The sequence below is a fragment of the Phacochoerus africanus genome, chromosome X (assembly GCF_016906955.1).
Source record: "Phacochoerus africanus isolate WHEZ1 chromosome X, ROS_Pafr_v1, whole genome shotgun sequence".
Taxonomy (NCBI): Eukaryota; Metazoa; Chordata; class Mammalia; order Artiodactyla; family Suidae; genus Phacochoerus; species Phacochoerus africanus.
Window position 1 is genome coordinate 65,902,060 of NC_062560.1, and position 22,243 is coordinate 65,924,302.

The 22,243-nt window shown below is 39.3% G+C and overlaps 1 protein-coding gene across 6 annotated transcripts in view; it reads right to left on the minus strand.

Moving 5' to 3' along the window:
* Positions 1-22,243, minus strand: part of ATRX (ATRX chromatin remodeler) — a 293,130-nt gene that overhangs the window by 200,957 nt on the left and 69,930 nt on the right. For 5 of the 6 annotated variants that reach the window (XM_047765775.1, XM_047765772.1, XM_047765770.1 and 2 more), the window contains exon 2: positions 4,975-5,087. In XM_047765775.1, the coding sequence (XP_047621731.1) occupies positions 4,975-5,087 (113 nt within the window). Of the gene's footprint in view, positions 1-4,974; positions 5,088-8,552; positions 8,643-22,243 lie in introns of all 6 variants that reach the window. The other variant, XM_047765773.1, reaches the window with a different exon arrangement.

Below are 22,243 nucleotides of genomic sequence, written 5' to 3' on the forward strand. Positions count from 1 at the left end.
ACATTTCTCCAAAGAAGATATACAGAGGGCTAACAGGCATGTGAAAAAATGTTCGACATCACTAATTAGAGAAATGCAAAGCAAAACTACCATGAAGCACCGCTTCTCAACAGTCAGAACAGCCATCATAAGTTAAGTATACAAATAACAAATACTGGAGAGGGTGTGGAGAAAAGGGTACCTTCCTATACTGTTGGTGGGAATGTAAATTGGTACAATCAGTACAGAAAACAGTATGGAGGTATCTCAGAAAACTAAATACAGAACTACCATATGATCCAACAATCTCACACCTGGGCATATACCCGGACAAAACGTTCATTCAAAATGATACATGCACCCCTATGTTCACTGCAGTACTATTCCCAATAGCCAAGACATGGAAACAACCTAAATGTCCATCGACTGATGAATGGATTAAGATGTGCTACATATACATAATGGAATACTACTCGGCCATAAAAAAGAACAAAATCATGCCATTTGCCACAACATGAATGGAACCAGAGACTCGCATACTAAATGAAGTATGTCAGAAAGAGAAAGACAAATACTGTATGATATTACTTATATCTGAAATGTAATATATGGAAATGAATGAACCTATCTACAGAAAAGAAACATGCTCATATTCATGGAGAACAGACTTGTGGTTGTCAAGGAGGAGGGAGTGGGACAGACTGGGAGTTTAGGATTAGAAGATGCAAACTATAACATTTGGAGTGGATAAGCAATGAGATCCTGCTGTATAGAACCTGGAACTGTGTCTAAACACTTGTGATGGAACATGGTGGAGGATAATGTGAGAAAAAAGAATGTGTGTATGTGTATGACTTGCTCACTTTACAGCAGAGATTTACATAACATTTGTAAATCAATTAAAGTAAAAATTTTTTTACTTAAAAAAGAGCCTTCAGTGGTTAACAAATCCAACTAGGAACCATGAGGTTGTGGGTTCGATCCCTGGCCTTGCTCAGTGGGTTAAGAATCCAGCATTGCCGTGAGCTGTGGTGTAGGTTGCAGACGCAGCTCAGATCCGTCATTGCTGTGGCTCTGGCGTAGGCCAGCAGCTACAGCTCTGATTCGACCCCTAGCCTGGGAATCTCCATATGCCGTGGGTGCGGCCCTAGAAAAAGACAAAAAGACAAAAAATAAAAATAAAATACATAAATTTTTTAAAAAGAGCCTTATGGAACTGAGACAAAGGATCCTGGTCAACAGTTAGCATGAAAGGTGGACCTGAGACCTACAACCACAATGAAGTGAATTCTGCCAACAACCTGAAAGAGCATGGAAATGCATTTTTCCAGAGAGTCTCTAGAACGGAACATAGTCTTAATGCCACTTTAACTTAAGCCTTGTGATTCACTGAGCAGAGCTCAGCAAAGCCCACCTGGATTCCTGACCTACAGAACTGTGAGATAATAAATTTGGGTTGTTTTAAGTTGCCAAGTTTGTGGTAAGTTTGTAACAGAAAATATAAGCTAATTATTGATGCTGAAAAGAATCTCTAAGTAGTTTCAAAGTAGTCTTCAACAAATTACTTATTAGTTAGAAAAGAAAAAAACACAATTTTATAGCAGCTTAATCCAGCAAAACAACCTTTTTTAATGAATGTTATTACATTTACAGTTGTACAACCATCATCTGGCAAAACAACCTTACCCAAATAACCTAGGTTAACCTTAGCAATAAAGGGAAAAAATACATCATGTGCCTTGTGATATGACATATGGACAAGAATGCCACTTATAAGGCAATCCTGCCAAAAATAAAAAACCTCAATCTAATTATAACTAATCAGACAAAACCATGTTGAGGGAAAAGTGCCAAAATAATAGGTCTGTACATTTGAAAAATGTTATGGTTCCAAGAAACATAAAAATTGTTTCAGATTTGAAAAGGCTAAAGAGCAAATAACTGTATAAAATGTGAAATCTTCAACTGGATCCTGGACTTGGGGGAAAAACTTACCTATGGAAAGACTGTTAGGGTAATTTATGAATTAAGAATAGGGACTGTGGGAGTTCCTGCTGTAGCGCAACCAGATCAGCAGTGTCTTGGGAGTGCTGGGACACAGGTTCAATCCCTGGTCTGGCAAAGTGGGTTAAGGACACTGCGTTGCTGCAGCTGCAGCTTAGGTTGCACCTATAGCTTAGATCTGATCCATGGCCCAGGAACTCCATGTGCCACGGAGCAGCCAAGAAAATGAAAAAAAAAAAAAAATACGGACTGTAGAAGCTCCCACTGTGGCGCAACAAGATCAGCAGCACCTCTGCCAATGCAGAGCCTTGTGATTCAAGAGCAGAGCTTAGGGAGTTCCCGTAGTGGCACAGTGGTTAACAAATCTGACTAGGAACTATGAGGTTGCGGGTTCGGTCCCTGGCCTTGCTCAGTGGATTGAGGACCCAGCATTTCCATGAGCTGTGATGTAGGTTTTGGATGCGGCTTGGATCCCACATTGCTGTGGCTCTGGCGTAGGCCGGCAGCTACAGCTCTGATTCGACCCCTAGCCTGGGAACCTCCATATGCCACGGGAGCAGCCCTAGAAAAGACAAAAAAAAAAGAGCAGAGCTTAGGTTGCAGCTGAGGCTTGGATCTCACCCCTGGCCCTGGAACTCCATAAGCCATGGGGTTTTATCAACACCAGGACACAGGTTTGATCCCGAGCCCAATACATCCGGTTAGATCCAGTGTTGCTTCAGCTTGAGGCATGGGTGGCAAGTTAAGTCTCATATCTGATCCCTGGCCCAGGAACTCAATATGCCCTGGGGTCACCAAAAAAAAAAAAAGAATAGGGACTGTGAATTAGATAAAAGGAAGAATTATTTTACCCACCTATTTACCCTTCTCATTGCTGTTTATAACTTTCTATATTTTTGTGTCATCATTTCAAATTATTTTCCTTCTGATTTAAGAAAACTCTTTAGGAACTTCCCCTTGTGGCATAGCAGTTAATGAACCCGACTAGCATCCATTAGGATGCGGGTTGATCCCTGGCCTTGCTCAGTGGGTTAAGGATCTGGCATTGCCGTGAACTGTGGTGTAGGTCGCAGACACGGCTTGGATCCCACATTGCTGTGGCTATGGCGTAGGCCAGTGGCGTAGCCTGGGAACCTCCATATGCCGCGGGTGCAGCTCTAAAAAGAAAAAAAAAAAAAAACTCTTTAGTATTTCCTCTAGTGTAGGTCTGTGGATATCAAGTTCTCACTTTTTATCTACATTCCACCTTGATTTTTTTTTTCTTTTTGGGCACCCCATAGCATACGGAGTTCCTGGGCCAGGGATGAGATCCAAGCCACAGCTACGACTTAAGTCACAACTGCGGCAACACGGGATCAAACCCACTGTACCAACCCACTCCTGCCCCTTCCCTTTGGGAAGATGTTTTCACTGAGTAGAGTTTTATTCTGGCAATTGTTTCCATCTGGTGCTTTAACAAAATCATTTCACTGTCATCCAGCTTCTAATATTCCTGTTGGTAGATGAGCTATTGCGTCAATGTTGTTCAAAAACATGCAACATTCAAAAAGCAATGACTTTTTTCCTCCAGCTGCTCCTAAGATTTTTCTCTTGGTTTTCATTCTTTTAGGAGTTTAATTATGATTTTCTTAGTTGTAGTTTTCTTTATATTTATCCTGTTTGGGGTTCACAGTGTTTCCTGAATCTATGGCTTGATGTTTTTCAACACTTTTAGAAAATGCTCAGCAAATATCTCTTCAAACTCAGCTTCTGACCAATTCTCTCTCTTCTCCTTCTTGGACTCTAATTACACATATGGGTGAACTTTTCACTGTGACCTACTTAACACTTTTTGTACATATTGTATTGATGTGCAAGTACACATGCATGTGTATGTGTGTGTGTATTCAGCTCTTATATATGAAGCTACCCTTAAAAACCTCAAAACAAGTGATGTTAATCATCACATGATACAAGATACTATTTAAAAGGACAAAGGGAGATACAGAAGAGATGTTAAGTGCCTTTTATTTTTAAAGATATATATATAGGAATTTTCTGGTGGCTTAGTGGGTTAAGGATCTGGCATTGTCACTGACATGGCTCTAGTTACTGCTGTGGCGCAAGTTCAATCCCTGGCCCATGAACCTCCATATGCTATAGGCACAGACAAAATAACATTAATAATAAAATTAAGACTTCTCTTGTGGCATAGTGTGTTAAGGATCCAGTGTTGTCACTTCAACAGCTCAGGTCACTGCTGTGGCATGGGTTTGATCCCTGGCCGTGGAACTTCCACATGCCACAGGCACAGTCAAAATAAAATATTTAAAAATGAATATGTACCAAGTCTACTGAAAGAAGTTATCAAACGACATAAAAATGTAACTCATAATACCTGAATAACTTTTAGGAAAATATATTTTTTATTGCCCCCAGTCCTTCTAATACAACCTATTTTTTTTTTTTTAATAACCTACCTTTTTTTTTTTTTTTTTGGTCTTTTGTCCTTTTAGGGCTACACCTGCGGCATATGGAGGTTCCCAGGCTAGGGGTCAAATCAGAGCTGTAGCTGCCGGCCTATGCCAGAGCCACAGTAACGCCAGAGCCACAGTAACGCCAGATCCAAGCCGTGTTTGTGACCTACACCACAGCTCACAGCAACACCAGATCCTTAACCCACTGAGCGAGGGCAGGGATTGAACCCGCAACCTCATGGTTCCTAGTTGGATTCGTTTCTGCTGCGCCACGATAGGAACTCCAATATAACCTACTTTAAATAGTCAACATTTATCACCCCCCTCTATAAGACATTTCTATTGCTCACAAAACCGTAAGTGTGTGCTTCCCTATGCACCTATAACCATACAAATTTACATTTCCTATTCATCTAACTTAAAATCTACAATGACATATCATTTAAATACTAGATACATAGGGGCTAATTAATAGCTGCACCTCCCAAAAAATAAATGGAAAATAGAAGATACTTCACATTCTTTTTCCATTTACCTGTGCTTTGGTTCATCACAAGCCGTGGAGGAGAACTTGTTTCTTCAGATTCTTCTGATGAGTGTGCCAGGAAATCATGAAGCTTCTGCACCAGTGTATTCAACTTACTTTCACTGTTAAAATAAAAATGTTAAGAATATCCTTAGTTAACCAGTCATATAGAAAATTAAATATAAAGTTAAACAAACTGAATATGGTCTGAAAGAATACATATTCAAAATAAAAATTAAAGAAAATGAATTTTATTTACTTCACATAGGATATGAAAACAAGAGTAACAAAATCTACCTGTACACTAATCTACAATCAAAGTATAATTCAAGGAAAACACTGATAGTATGAGATTCTGCTTTACTTGATTTATAATAGTAATTCAGTAATTTATCAAATATATTTCCTGACAACTTTTTCTCTAGAAGCCTTCAGTAGTATTTTTTATTATTCATTTTTCTCTTAGAGCAAAAAAATCATATAAATGACAAACAATAATGAATAAAATATAGGAGTTACAAGAGCTCACAAATTCCCATGGAATTTGTAAACTAAACTATTACAGCATTCCCTATTAAGTTATGTAATATATGTATCTGTAATCCAACAGGGTTATAAAAAGCTAAAAGTTTAAAGTGCAGAAAATAAGCATATACCCCATTTCTTTTTTTTTTTTTTTGTCTTTTTGCTATTTCTTTGGGCCGCTCCCGCGGCATATGGAGGTTCCCAGGCTAGGGGTCTAATGGGAGCTGCAGCCACAGGCCTATGCCAGAGCCACAGCAACGCAGGATCCAAGCCGCGTCTGCAACCTACACCACAGCTCACGGCAACGCCAGATCGTCAACCCACCGAGCAAGGCCAGGGACCGAACCCACAACCTCATGGTTCCTAGTTGGATTCATTAACCACTGCACCACGATGGGATCTCCCCCATTTCTAATAAAAGAAGATTTACTAAACATAAAAGCAAGAGGAAAAATAGATAAAACTGACTTCAATGAAATTCAAAACTTTACTGTATCAAGAAATCCCATCATAAAAGTGAAGATGGAGTTCCCATTGTGACTCAGCAGGTTAAGAACATGACACAGTCTCTGTAAGGATGCAGGTTCAATCCATGACCTCACTCAGTGGGTTAAGCATCTAGCATTGTTGTAAGTGCAGCAAAGATCACACATGCAGCTCAGATCCAACATTGCTGTGGCTGTGGCATAGGTCTACAGCTGCAGCTCTGATTTGAACCCTTAGCTCAGGAAATTCCATATGCTGCAGGTGCAGCCAAAAAGGAAAAAAAAATGAAGAGACAACCTGCATAACTGGGTACAATTATTTTCAAATCATATATTTGAAAAAGCATTAACATACCTTTACATAATACATATTCTTTTAATAATATAAAGATACCTTATAATTAAACAATAAAAAGACAAACCCAATATAAAAATGGGCAAAGAAACCTAGATAAACAATTCTTCAAAGAAGATATACAAATGGCTAGTAAGAACATGAAAAACTGCTAAGATTATTAGTCATTAGAGCAAAATATAACTCAAAACCACACCCATTGTGGCTCAGCAGGTTACCAATCAGACAGAGCATCCAAAAGAATGCAGGTCTGATCCCTAGCGCCGCTCAGTGGGTTAAGGATCTGGCTTTGCCACAAGCTGCATCACAGGGTCATGGATGCAGCTCAGATCCGGCACTGGTATGGCTGTGGCACAGGCCAGCAACTGCAGCTCTGATTTGACCCCTAGCCAAGGAATTTCCACAGGTATGGCCATAAAAAGAAAAAAAAATCAAAACCACAACAAGATAGTTTTAAACTCATTAGGATGGATACAATAATAATTTTTAAACAAATAAGGGTGGCAAAGATGTGAAGAAACTGGAACCAACATACATTGCTAGTAGGAATGTAAAATGGTGCAGTCAGTATGAAAAACATTTCAGTAGTAATTCAAAGAGTTAAACACAGAATTATCAAATGAATCAGCAATTCTACTCGTAGATATATGTACACCCAGGACAATGAAAACACGCCCACGATCAAAAACTATACACAGAATTTCACAGCAAAAATATTAATAGCCTACTATAATGGAAAAAAATAATCATTATATATATATTTTTAAAAAAAGACTATTGCCTGTGGAATGGATAAGCAATGAGATCTTTCTGTGTAGCACTGGGAACTGTATCTAGTCACTTATGATGGAGCATGATAATGTGAGAAAAAAGAATATACATGTATGTGTAACTGGGTCACCATGCTGTACAGTAGAAAACTGACTGAACACTGTAAACCAGCTATAATGAAAAAAAGTCATTATGTATATATTTTTAAAAATTAATAGCCCCTAAGCAAAAGGTATCCAAATATCAATCAACTCTTGAATAAACAATAGAATATTATACCCCAATAAAAAGGAATGAAATATTCATCCATACTAAACATGGATGAACCTTGGAAACATCATCCTAAAGAAGGTAAACACAAATTCCTACTTATTGGATGATTCCATGTAAATAAGTAAAATGACCAAGTAGACAAATTCATGTGCAGAAAGAGGATTAGTGGTTACCAGGAGATGGAGAAAGGGGGAAATTAGGAGGTGTGGATTATCTTTCTTTCTACTAAAGAAGTAGAAAGTGGTGAGAGTCGTACAATATTGTGACTTTATTTAAAAATTTTAAAAAGTGAACTATACACATTCCCACTGTGGCACAGCAGGTCAAGGATCGGGCATTGTTTTTGCAGCAGCTCAGGTCACTACTGAGGTGCAAGTTCAATCCCAAGCCCAGCGCAGTGGGTTAAGAATCTGGCACTGCTGCAGCTGTGGCATAGGTAGCAGCTGCAGCTTGGATTCGATCCCTGGCCTAGGAACTTCCATGTGCCATGGGTACAGCAAAAATAATAATAATTATTATTATTAAACTAAAATGGTTTAAATGGTGAATTTTATTTTATGTAATTTTACCTCAATGAAAAATGCAAAATAGACAAGACAAAGGAATTCAAGAATTACCTAAGAAATAAAACTTCACATAAGAAATAAAACTCGTGCATACATATCCAAAAAAACCCATAACCAAATTTTAATAAGCAAACTCATCTGAAAATAGATTAAAATTCTTGTTTTGATAAATAATACTAAATTCCTAGTAGATAAATAAAATAATTTTTTAAAGGGGGAATATAACTTTGTAATAAAAAAAAAAAATTTGAGGCGTTCCCGTTGTGGCACAGCAGAAACAAATCCAACTAGGAACCATGAGGTTGCAGGTTCAGTCCCTGCCCTTGCTCAGTGGGTTAAGGATCCACCATTGCCGTGAGCTGTGGTGTAGGTCGCAGACACGGCTGGGATCTGGTGTTGCTGTGGCTCTGGTGTAGGCTGGCAGCTACAGCTCCGATTAGACCCCTAGCCTGGGAACCTCCATATGCCACAGGTGCGGCCCTAAAAAGGACAAGACAAAATAAATAAATTAATTAATTAATTAAAATAAAATAAAATAAATTTGGGAGAAAAAGCACTGCAACCTCCCTAATCATTAACAGAATGCACACTAAAATATTATGAATCACGTACCATCTCTGTCAGGCGTTCATGGGCCAAATAACACTCAAGCAAAGTGGTGGGCCAAAAACTCAGTTGTCCCTCTGTCCCATTTTCCTATGTCTGGGTAGGAAAAACCCAAAATATTTAGGGAAGGAAGAAGAAATGCAGTTTAACACGCATACCACAACAGAGATCTTCTATGAGATTTTGCTTGTTTTGGTGGAGAAGGTTGTTTTACAAAATCTTGAAACAAGCTTGACTCCAAAATATAGGTACCAAGAAGGTATGGTTTCTACTTTTTGCCATAACCATCATATGGAAAAGAGTCAAATGTAAAAAAAAATAATAATAATCAAGTCACTCAGTGTCTTTAATCTTCAAGTAGAAAAAGGAACCAGAGGAAAAGATGCTACATGTCAATCCATGGCACACAAAATTCCTGGTAGTCAAATTTTAAATATAAGAATGGACGATGTCATTCTATATCTTGCTCCATCAAGAAATAACTAAAGAGCAGAAAAGTTGTACTTAGAAATGAAAGCGGTATAGCAAACCAGCATAATGACAATTATACAACTCATGCCTAGAACTCACAGAAATCCAACCACGAAGCCAGCTATCACATGAATTCATGCTGTAACTGAACAAGGTCAAGACCATGGATAAAAAAAAGTGTAGCCCATTAATAGCAGCACCACCATATGCAAAAAAATTTAATAAGAAGATATACTCAGGAGAACTTTTTTATTCTGTGAAGGAGAGCATTTTTACACAAAAACTTGTTTTGAGTAATATTATAAGAACAGCTAGTAGTCCAATGGTGAAAAAAATTGATACTTAAAAAACTCTGCAAATTCATTTGAAAGATCATCTCTCTATAAGGGCAGGTGTGCTATTTTTTGGAAATAGCCAACTGTCATTTAAAGTCAAGTATAATGAATAATGAATGATTATCTGGTGTGTTAAAATTAGTATTTGCTAAAATCTGAGGTATTCCTGAAGACTATTTTCTTGTAAGCCTTCTAAATCAGTTAAAAAGGACGGTTATCAAAATGTCCTTAGGAATGACATCATTACTGATCTCAGAATGGCTTCCCAGGGTGAAAATTTACAAGTGAAATGTTCGGGAGTTCCCGTTGTGGCTCAGTGGTTTACGAAACCAACAAGTATCCATGAGGATGTGAGTTCGATCCCTGGCCTCGCTCAGTGGGCTAAAGATCCAGTGTTGCCATGAGCTGTGGTGTAGGTCACAGATGCAGCTCTGATCCGTCATTACTGTGGCTGTGGCAGAGGCCGGCAGATGTAGCTTCAATTTGACCCCTAGCCTGGAAACTTCCATATGCCACGTGTGCGGCTCTAAAAAACAAAAAGAAAAAAAGAGAGAGAAAAAAGTAAAATATTCATTCATTATAAAAGCTCTGATGTAAGCTTTTAAAATCCTCCTCATTCTAGAGTCATCCTTTGAAGACAGTCTTTGGAAATAACCTTTATTCGTGGAAATATTTTAAACACACCAACTAAACTGTATAACAACAGGGAGGTTCCCCTAAGGTGCAGTAGGTTAAGAATCCGGCATTGTCACTGCAGTGGCATGGGACTGATCCCTGGCCCCAGACCTTCCACATACCAAGGATGCAACAAAAAAAATGACGGCATGTATCAATCCTTCTGTAAATTAAAGGATCTTTTTCTAAGGCAAAACTACACGCATTAAGAGTTTTATAATTTCGGAGTTCCTGTCATGGCTCAGTGGTTAACGAATCCGACTAGGAACCATGACACTGTGGGTTCGATCCCCAGCCTCACTCAGCGGGTTAAGGATCCAGCATTGCCGTGAACTGTGGTGTAGGTGCAGACGTGGCTCGGATTCCACATTGCTGTGGCTCTGGCATAGGCCGGTGGCTACAGCTCCGATTCAACCATAGCCTGGGAACCTCCACATGCCGTGGGTGCAGCACTAGAAAAACAGAAAGACAAAACAAAAAAAAAAAAAAGCATTTTATAATTTAGAAATATTATAAGTTAATTTTATTAAATCCAAACACAGTTGTCATTCCCTTTCTCCTTCAACCAAAATGTGGAGCTTATTCAACTAGTACTAAACATTACTCAATTCTATGTTCTAGGTAAAGGTCTTTAAAATGATCCTTTAAGAGTACTTAAAAAATCTCCAGAGATCCTATTGTGGAGCAATGGAAACAAACCTGATTAGTATCCAAGAGTATGTGAGTTTGATCCCTGGCCTCCCTCAGTGGGTCAAGGATCCAGCGTCACTGTGAGATGTGGTGTAGGTATCATACAGGGCTCGGATCCCAAGCTGCTGTGGCTGTGGTGTAGGCCGGGAGCTGTAGCTCCAATTCAACCCCTAGCCTGGGAACGTCATATGCCGCGGGTTCAGCCTAAAAAGCAAAAAAATCTCCCCTGAAGAAGAAAGTCTTAAGCCTTCATGCTCACAGACACACAACTGCTACACAGGCTGGATGTAAATGACCAGTAAGATCCACTTATCTTTAAGTGGACCAAAAAAAAAATTATAAATTCCTAATGTAAGCTAATCATATCATGAATGACTGGATTTCAGACAAGATTTGAGTCCTAATGTCAATAAGTTCTTGAATAAAAATTTTTATTTTGTTTTTCTTTTTTTTTAGGGCCGCAGGTATGGCATATGGAAGTTCCCAGGCTGGGGGTCGAATCAGAGCTGCAGCTGCCAGCCTATGCCACTGCCACAGGGGATTCAAGCCGCATTTGCGACCTACATCACAGCTCACACCACCACCAGATATTAACCCACTAAGCAAATCCAGGGATTGAAACCTCATCCTCATGGATACTAGTCGGGTTCAACAGGAATTCTTAAAAAAAAATTTAAATCAAGTTAAGCCTTATAAAATGTTGAGCAAGTACAGATGAGCATGAAATTTAAAATCCTCCATCCTTAGCCTACGCATGGAGTTAATTAACTTTTAGAATTTCTGTTTTCACTCTTTTGGTGATTTGCTAGATATGCTCATTAACTCAACTGCTTTTTTTTCTGTTGCCACAAACACATTTTTAATATTTAATACTTAAACAAATGCATTTATTAAAGTGAATTAGAGTGTAATTTCCTTACATGCAGACATACTTTCTTATTTGGCACTTTACAAAAAGTGGGAGTTCAATTCATTTTTTTTCCAGTGTCTGATATTATAATTTTTTTTAAAAAATTCATTGGAGTATACTTGACTTGCAATGTTGTGTCACTTTCAGGTGTTCAGCAAAGTGGATCAGTTATATGTATACATATATTCATTCTTTTTCAGATTCTTTTCTGATATAGGCCACCAACAGAGTACTGAGATTTCTCTGTGCTATACAGTAGGCCTTGTCACTTAACTATTTTAATATATAGTAGTGTGTAAATGCCAATTCCAAACTCCCAAATGATCATTCCCCCCATATTTTCACCTTTCTTTTGTATCATTTTTTATTACATTCCACAAATTAGTGATCTCACATGATATGACTTTTTCTGACTTACTTCACTTAGTATGATAATACCTAGGTCCATCCATGTTGGTACAAATGGTATTATTTCATTCTTTTTATGGCTGAGTAATATTTGATTGGGTATATATACCATATCTTCTTTATGTGATCCTCTGTCGATGGACATTTAAGTTGCTTCCATGTCTTAGCTATTGTAAATAGTGCTGCAATTAACACTGGGTTACATGTATCTTTTCAAATGATGAATTTTTCCAGATATACACAAGGAGTGGGATTGCTGGATCATGCTGAATCAAATGGCAGTTTTACACTTAGTTTTTGTTATAGAACTTCCACACTGTTCTCCATAGTGCTTCCACCAATTTACATTTCTACCAAGAGTGAAGGAGGGCTCCCTTTTTTCCATACCCTCTCCAGCATTTATTATTTGTAGACTTTTGATGATGGCAACTCTGGTGTGAGGTGATACTCATTGTAGTATTGATTTTCCTTTTTCCTAATATTGATGTTGAGGATCTTTTCATGTGCTTTTTGGCCATCTGTGTGTCTTTGGAGATACGTCTACTTAAATATTGTGAAAACTTTTTGATTGGGTTGTTATTAAAGCGGTATGACATTTTTGTATGTTTTAGAGGTTAATCCCTTATTGGTCGCTGCATCTACAAATATTTTCTGCCATGCAGTGGCTCAGGTCACTGTTGTGGTACAGGTTTGATCCCTGGCCCAGGAATTTCCACATGCCACAGTTGCAGCCAAAAAAGAAAAAAAAAAGTGCTGAGAGTGTACATCCTTGACTTGTTCCTGATCTAAGCAAAAATGCCTTCAGTTTTTCACCATTGAAATGATGTTATGGAGTTCCCATTGTGGCTCAACGGTTAACAAATCCAACTAGGAACCATGAGGTTGTGGGTTTGATCCCTGGCCTCACTCAATGAGTTAGGGATCCATGGCTACTGTGAGCTGTGGTGTAGGTCGCAGACGCGGCTTGGATCTGGTGTAGCTGGCTGTGGTGCAGGCTGGCAGCTACAGCTCAGATTAGACCCCTAGCCTGGGAACCTCCATACACCAAGGGTGTGGCCCTAGAATAGACCAAAAAAAAAAAATGACGTTATTAGCTGAGGATTTGTCATATATGGCCTTTATTATGTTGAGGTAGTTTACCACAACGCCCTCTTTCTGGGGAGTTTTTATCAAAAATGGGTCAAACACTTAAATTTGTCAAACACTTTTCCTGCATCTACTGAGATGACCACAAAGTTTCCATTCTTCAGTTTGTTAATGTGGTGTATCAAGCTGACTCATTTGTGTATATTGAAGAACCCTTGCATCCCTGGGATAAATCCCACTTAAACCTGGTGTAGGTAAGATCCTTATACTGTATTGCTACATTCCATTTGCTAATATTTTGTTGAGGATTTCTGCATCTATGTTCATCAATGATACTGGTCTACGTTTTTCTTTTTCTGTGGTATCTTTCTCTGATTTTGGTATCAAGGTGAATGATTGGCCTCACAGAATGAGCTTGGGAGTATTCCTTCCTCTGCAATTTTTTTTGGAAAAGTTTCAAAAGGATAGGTGTAAACACTTCTCTAAACGTTTGATAAAATTCACCTATGAAGCCATCTGGTCTTGGACTTCTGTGTTTTGGGAAGATTTTTAAGAACAGATTCAATTTTAGTACTTGCAGCTAGTGCATTCAACTTTTCTATTTCTTCCTGGTTCAGTCCTGGAAGGTTGTATCTTTCTAAGAATTTGGCTATTTCTTCTAGGTTGTCCGTTTAATTGGCATATAGTTGCTTGTGGTAGTCTCTTATGATACTTTCTATTTCTGTACTGCCAGTTGTCATTTCTCCTTTTTTCATTTCTAATTTTATTGCTTTCAGCCCTCCCCGTTTCTTTTTTTTTTTTTTGGTCTTTTTGTCTTTCCAGGGCTGCACCCACGGCATATGGAGGTTCCCAGGCTAGGGATCGAATCGGAGCTGTAGCCATCAGCCTTCACCACAGCAATGTCAGATCCAAGCTGCATCTGCGACCTATACCATAGCTTACAGGAACGCCAGATCCTTAATCCACTGAGCAAGGCCAGGGATAGAACCTGCATCCTCACAGATACTAGTCAGATTTGTTTCCACAGAGCCACGATGGGAACTCCTCCCATAGGTTCTGGATTGTAGTATCTTTGTTATCATTTGCTTCTAGGTAATTTTCTTTCTTTCTTTCTTTCTTTTTTTTTTTTTTTGGTCTCTTGTCTTTTCAGGGCCACATCCAAGGCACATGGAGGCTCCCAGGCTAGGGGTCCACTCGGAGCTGTTGCTGCAGGCCTACAGCAGAGCCACAGCAACACCAGATCACTAACCCACGAGCAAGGCCAAGGATCAAACCCGCAACCTCATGATTCCTAATCAGATTCATTTCCACTGCTCCATGATGGGAACTCCCTGCTTCTAGGTAATTTTCAATTTCCTCTTTGATATCTACAGTGATCCATTGGTTGTTTGGTGGCATATTATTTAGCCTACATGTGTTTGTGTGGTTTTTTGCAGTTCTTTTTCTTGTTGATTTCTTGTCTCATAGCACTGAGGCCAGAAAGAATGCTTAATATGACTTCAATTTACTTAAATTTCCTGAGGCTTGATTTGTGGCCCAGAATGTGATCTATCCCAGAGAATGTTCCGTGTGCACTCAAGAAGAATGTGTATTTTGCTGCTTTGGGATGGAATGTTCTATAAATATCAACTGAGTCTATCTGTTCTATTGTGTCATTTAAGGCCTGTGTTTCCTTATTGACTTTCTGTCTGGATGATCTTTCCATTGCTGTGAGGTGTTAACGTCCCCCACTATTATTGTGTTATTTTCTATTTTTCCTTGTATGGCTGTTAGCAGTTGCCTTATATACTGTGGTGAAACTATGTTTGGTACACATATTTACAGTTGTTATTTCTTCTTCTTGGATGGATCCCTTGATCATTAGGTAGTGACGCCTTTGTCTCTTTAAAGTCTATTTTGTCTGGTATAAGTACTACTCCAGCTTTCTTTTGATTTGTGTAGGATTCCTTCTTCCTTTCCCTAATTTTCCATCTGTATGTGTTCCCTAGATCTGAATAGGTCTCTTGTAGATAGCATATATAAAGGGTCTTATTTTTGTATCCATTCTGCCAGTCGATGTCTTTGATTGGAGCATTTAATTTATTTACAGTCAAAGTAATTATCAATATATTTATTGCCATTTGCCTGTTTTGGGACAATTGTGGGACTTTTTACTTCCCTTCCTCTTTTGACCTCTTCTTTTGTGATTTGGTGACTATCTTTAGTATTGCATTTGGATTGCTTTTTCTTTCTCATGTGTATCTCTGTTGTAGTTGTTTCCAGTTCCCATGAGGCTCTGAAACAGCAATCTATACATATACGCACAAAATTATTTTAAGTATCTGGTCTCGATTTCAAATGCATTTTCAACATTCTACATTGGAACTCTTCTCACAATTGCTGGTTTTGATGTACTTGTCAATGGATGATTTCCTACTTTTATTTTATGTTTGCCTTTACGGGTGAGCTTTCAAATTCATAATATTCTTGTTTCTAGTCGTGGCTCTTCCTTTCCCACCTTGAGAAGCTACTTTACCATTTGTTGTAAAGCTGGTTTGGTGGTGCTGAATTCTTTTTCACATTTACTTTGCTGTAAAACTTTTGATTTCTCCATTGAATCTGAATGAGAAACCTGCTGGGTAGTCTTTTTTTTTTTTTTTTTTGGTCTTTTTAGGGCTGCGCCTGTGGCATATGGAAGTTCCCAGGCTAGGAGTCAAATTGGAGCTATAGCTGCCAGCCTATGCCACAGCTACAACCACTGCCACAGCAACATGGGATCCAAGCCACATGGGATCCAAGCCACGTCTGCAACCTACACCACAGCTCATGGCAATGCTGGATCCTTAACTCACTGAGGGAGGCCAAGAATCGAATCTGCGTCCTCACAAATACTAGTCGGTTCATTTCAGCTGAGCCACGAAGGCAACTCCAGGGTTCAGTAGTCTTGGTTATAGGTTTTCCCCTATCATCACTTTAAGTATATCATGCCACACCCTTCTGGGCCTTCAGAGTTTCTGTTGAAAAATCAACTAATAACCTTATGGATATTCCCTTATATATTATTTGTTGCTTTTCTCTTGTGGTTTTTAATACTTTTTCTTTGTATTTAACTTTTGTCAGTTTAATTAATATGTGTCATAGCACAATCTTCCTTAGGTTTATCCTATATGGGACTCTGTACCTCCTGGACTTGTGTTTCCTTTCCCACATTAGGGAAGTTTTGGGCTATAATCTCTTTAAACATTCTCTCAGACCCTTTCTCTCTTCCCTTTCTGTGAACCCTATGACACAAACCTTGGTACCTTTAATGTGGCCCCAGAGATCTCTTAATCTGTCCTCATTTCTTTTCATTCTTTTTTACTTTATTCTTTTCCATGGCAGTGATTTCCACCATTCTGTCTCCAGCTAACTTATTTGTTCTTCTCCCTCAGCTATTCTACTATTAATTCCTTCTAAAGTATTTTTCATTTCAGTTTTTGATTTGTACATCCGTTTTTTTTTCTTTAAAACTTCCAGCTCTATGTTCAACTTTTCTTGTAACTTCTCTGTGAGTCCATTTTTTTCCCGAGCTCTTGGATCATCCTTACTATCATCACTCTGTATTCTTTTTCAGGTAGATTGCCTATATCCTCTTCATTTAGCTGCTTTTGTGGGTTTTTAATCTTGTTCTTTCATCTGAGACATACTTCTCTGTTGCCTAATTTTGTCTAACTTTCTATGTTTGTGATTTACTTTCCACACACTACAGTATTTTAGTAATCTTGCTTCTAGTATCTGCTCCTTAATAGGTAACATTGGTACAGTGCCTTGTGCTTCCTTCCTGAAGCGACTGGTGCCTGCCCATGATAGATGGAGCTAGATCTTGTCCCTCTGGTGGTTTGGGCCTTGTCAAGGGGTGTGTTTAGAGGTGGCTGTGAGCTCAGTACAACTTTAGGCAGCCTGGCTGTTTTTTTTTTTTTTTTTTTTTTTTAATTTTTTTTTTTTTTTTTTTTTTTGCTATTTCTTTGGGCCGCTCCCTCGGCATATGGAGGTTCCCAGGCTAGGGGTCGAATCAGAGCTGCAGCCCCCGGCCTATGCCAGAGCCACAGCAACGCGGGATCCGAGCCACGTCTGCAACCTACACCACAGCTCATGGCAACACCGGATCCTTAACCCACTGAGCAAGGCCAGGGATTGAACCCGCAACCTCATGGTTCCTAGTCAGGTTCGTTAACCACTGTGCCACGACGGGAACTCCTATTTCTTTTTTTTTTTTTTTTTTTTTGATGCAAGGGCTGTTTTTAGTTTGTATACCACTTCTTTCCTCAGTGTATGCTGGCCATTATCCCCTTGATAGGAGGTGTGACTGAGTTTGTGGTGACCACAGCCTGCACTGGATATTAAGCAGGGCCTCCTGTTTGCTCTGTGGTTGTCACAGCCCGATAAGGGGCTGTGGAAGTTGTTGGAAAGGAAGTCCCCTAGTGGAGGTAGGCAGGTTTGCAGCATTCCCACTGAGAAAAGCCACTAAGTATTCCTCTCCTGGAACTGTTCACCTGTGAGTGTGCTCTGTTGTGTCAACTTTTCCCCATTTTGCAAATTCACTGAGTATACTCTTGTTGGCACTGCTCTCACCACCACTCTAACTGTGGGTCTGTCTGTCAATAATTGGCCCTGGTGTATCTCAGGTCTTGTTTTCACCAGGCAACCAGCACAGATCCACCAAGGTTAGGACCTAGGACTGCAGTATTTGTGCACCTGGGCCCACCGTGTAAGCTCTGGATGCAGCTTAGACTCTGCCTTGGCCCAAGACCCACGTGTACATGTCCACAAAGCCCACCAAACCATCTCAGTTGCATGATCCTCGTTGTCCATTCAGATGTTCCATTAGTGCTGAGTTTATAAAGCTGGCGGTGAAAGTGTAAATCCATGGTTCTCACAGCCAGAAGGAGAGTTTTCAGCTTTTCCTCCATAATCACAGGGTTGTTTTTAGTATGGGTGCCTGTCGCCTCTTTCCTCAGTGAGTGCTGGGAGTCATCTCCTTCAGAGTGAGTATGCAGATGAGGCAGCTTGTGTCCAGGCCTTGAGTTCTCAGTAGAAGTGGTAGCTCATGCACATGCCCAGAGCACATGACAGGAGCAGTGGTGGTGTGCAATCACTCCTAGAGCTGGGTGCCAGCTAGGAATGGAGTCTGTGTGGGAGGTGGCAAATAGCTCACACAACCATTCCCAGCAGCTGGCTGTGGCAGCATCTTGTGCAACACCTCCCAGAGCCAGATGGTGGCCAGCGGTTGGCACCCAGTCACAGGCCCTTTGGTGGTGGCAGCAGTAAGCCATGCAGGCTCCCAGGGAGGCAGCATCAAAGTTCAGCAAACAATCACAGGACCCGCTACAGCAGCAGACTATACATGCTCCCAGGGAGGCAGGGGCAGCGGTTAGTCACAGGACTCTAAACAGCAGTGACTGAGGAAGCAGGGGCAACAGTTAATGTCTGGTTGTGGGGCCCTCAAGGGCAGCAGCAATGGGGGCTCTCATGCGTTCTTGAGAAGTTAGGGTTGTAACTGTCACCCACTCATGAGACCCTCAGTGAAGAGAAGGGCCTGCTTCTGCCTCTGGAATCCGAGATGGCAGCAGTAGCTAGTGTTCACCCCCAGAACTCACGCATGTGGTGTCCTGCAGCATGAGAGCCCACACACAGAGAAAGAAGTTCCTATGGCAGTCCTGCCCTTCCCCCTCTCACACTCCACAACAATGGTACCCTGCCTCTGTGGCAGACACAGACTTCTTCCTGTACTCCCTTGTTATGACACACCACACCTGAGGCTATCTCCATGCAGCCAACTCCAGTCCTCTCCCTGGGTCTGGGTCTGATCTCTAAAGCCCAAATCTCTGCAACCAGCCCTCACCTACCCCAGCAGACCAGCGACTCAGGCTAGGGAGTGCCACCTAATGTTAATATTTTTAACTATGGCCATGTTCTTTCCCTTGAACATCTTACTACCTTTTGCCAAGAAGAATTCTGGAATTCTAAAAATTACTAGTGTTTTACCTCTTTTGCACTATTACTTTTGAGAAATGTATGTGTGAAGGAACTAGTCTTTCTTAAACTTTTCCATGTTGAGGTAACTGTAGATTCACACGCATTTATAAGAAGGATATGCATATGTGTAAAATGGTAACATCTTAAAAAACTATTTTTTATTTGCACCCATTCATCTACTTGTTCCTAGAGATGGTCTGCTGTCTTTAAGTCTAGCAATGGATCACAAACAGCCTGTGAAATACGAGCATATGATCATGAGTATTCTGATCAAAAATAGTCATTTTATACAAATATCATCAGTAACTAAATTTGGGGAGACTGCACCCACAGCTGTGACCTGTGCCACAGCTGCAGAAATGCTGGATCTTTAACCTACTTTAAGGATCAAACCCACGAATCAGCAGCAACCCAAGCTGCTGCAGAGACAATGCCAGATCATGAACTCATAATTAATTTAAAATTTTTGTTTACTTTACAATTGTTTAATGAAGAGTATTAAAATTCAAACTGAAGGAGTTCCCGTCGTGGCGCAGTGGTTAACGAATCCAACTAGGAACCATGAGGTTGCGGGTTCGATCCCTGCGCTTGCTCAGTGGGTTAACGATCCGGCGTTGCCGTGAGCTGTGGTGTAGGTTGCAGATGCGGCTCGGATCCAGCGTTGCTTTGGCTTTGGCGTAGGCCAGTGGCTGCAACTCCGACTCAACCCCTAGCCTGGAAACCTCCCTATGCCGCGGGAGCGGCCCAAGAAATAGCAAAAAAAAAGACAAAAAAAAAATTCAACCTGAAGAGTAAACTTATCTCTGTTCACAGATGAAATCTTACATATAGAAAACCTTATATACCACAAAAAAATTCTTAGATATTTAATAAACAAATTCACTAAAGTTGGTGGATACAAAACCCATACATGAATATCAGCTGTATTTCTATACAGTAACAATGAACAAGCTAGAAAAGAAATAAAAAAAAACTATTTATAATAGCATCAAAAAGAATTAAATATTTAGGAATAAATTTAACCAAGGAGGATGCAAAGTTATGGAAAACTTCAAAACAGCGATATTTTCAAAGCTGAAAGAAAAGAAACTAAAGACACAAATAAATACTGTTAAGATGACAATTTCAAGTTATCTACAGATTCAATTCAACTCATATCAAAATCCCAACGGTTTTTTTTTTGGTAGATACAGAAGAAATAATCCTACAATTTATGAGGAATCTCCAGAAACATTAATAGCTAAAATAATCATGGAAAAGAACAAAATTAAAGAACTCAGGACACCAATATCAAATGCTTTCACTGACATGTGGAATCTGAAAAAAGGACAGACTGAACTTCTTTGCAGAACAGATGCTGACTCACAGACTTTGAAAAACTTTATGGTCTCCGGAGGAGACAGTTTGGGGGGTAGGGGGATGTGTTTGGGTTGTGGGATGAAAATCCTGTGAAAGTGGATTGTGATGATCATTATACAACTACAGATGTAATAAATTCATTGAGTAATAAAATAAATAAATAAAATATTTTTTTTTAATTTTTAAAAAACTTAAAAAAAGAAACCAAAAAAAAAACTCAGAATTCCTAATTTCAAAACTAACAGCAAAAACAATGAGAATTTACTGTGTAACACAGATTACTATATTCAGTAACCTGCAATGGAAAATAATCTGAATAAATAAATATATATGTATGAAACACTTTAATGTACACCTGAAACTAACACAATATGGTAAATTAACAATACTTAAAATTTTTAAAAACTAACTGCAGAGCTAAACTAATCCAAACAGTATGGTACTGGCATAAGGACAATCATATAGACCAAAGGAAAAGAGAACCCACAAATAAACCTTTGATATACAGGCTCCATTCATTTTCAACAAGGATATCAACAACATTCAATGGGGAAAGGTCAGTCTTCCCAACGTATGGTGCTGGGAAAACTGGATATTCACAAGCAAAAGAATAAAGTGGGGCAGTCCCATTCTGGCTTAGCAGGTCAGGAATCTGACTAGTATCCATGAGTGGGTTAAAGGATCTGGCATTTCCATGAGTTGCAGTGTAGGTCACAGACATGGCTCAGATCTGGCACTGCTGTGGCTGTGGCATAGGCCAGCAGCTGCAGGTCTGATTTGACCCCTAGCCTGGGAACTTCCATATTGCCACTCTAAAAAGTGTACAGCACTAGAAGGACAAATAAACAAATTAAATAAAGTAGATCCTTGCCTGATACTACACACAAAAATTAAGATACATCAAAGACCTAAAAATAGTAGCTAAAACTATTAAACTTTTTTTTCAATTTTTTTAAATAATGATTTTTATTTTTTCCATTATAGACAGTTTATACTGTTCTGTCAATTTTCTATTGTACAGCAAGGTGACCCAATCACACATACACGTATACAATCTTTTTTCTCACATTATCATGCTCCATCATAAGTGACTAGATATAGTTTCCAGTGCTATACAGCAGGATCTCATTGCTTATCCATTCCAGAGGCAATAGTTTGCACATATTAACCCAAAATTCCTATTAAACTCTTAAAAGAACATAGAGTGAGACTCTTCATGACACTCGATTTGGTAATGTTTTCTTAAAAATGACACCAAAAGCATAGGCAACAAAAGAAAATGAACTGGGCTGCATCAAAACTAAAAATTTTTGTGAATCAAGAGAGTGAAAAGATAACACACAAAAGGGAGAAAATATTTCCAAATTATATATCTGAAATGGTACTCATAACCAGGAAACAAAGAAATCCCACAACTCAACAAAGAAAGCAAACAACCAAATTCAAAAATGGGAAAAAGTATACCAATTAGGCAAGAAAAACTATAGCAATCAGACAAGAAAAAGAAACAAAAGGTATCCAAGCTGGAAAAGAAGAGGTAAAATTGTCATTATATGCAAATAGCATGATACGTTATTCAGAAAATTCTGAAGAATCGACAATAAAACTATTTGAATTAATAAATGAATTCAATGAAGTAGAAGGGTATAACATTAATATACAGAAATCAGCTGCATATCTTTACATTAGCAATGAACTATCAGAAAGAGAAAGGAATAAAATTCCATTTAAAATCATTTCCAGGAGTTCCCACTGTGGCTCAGTGGGTT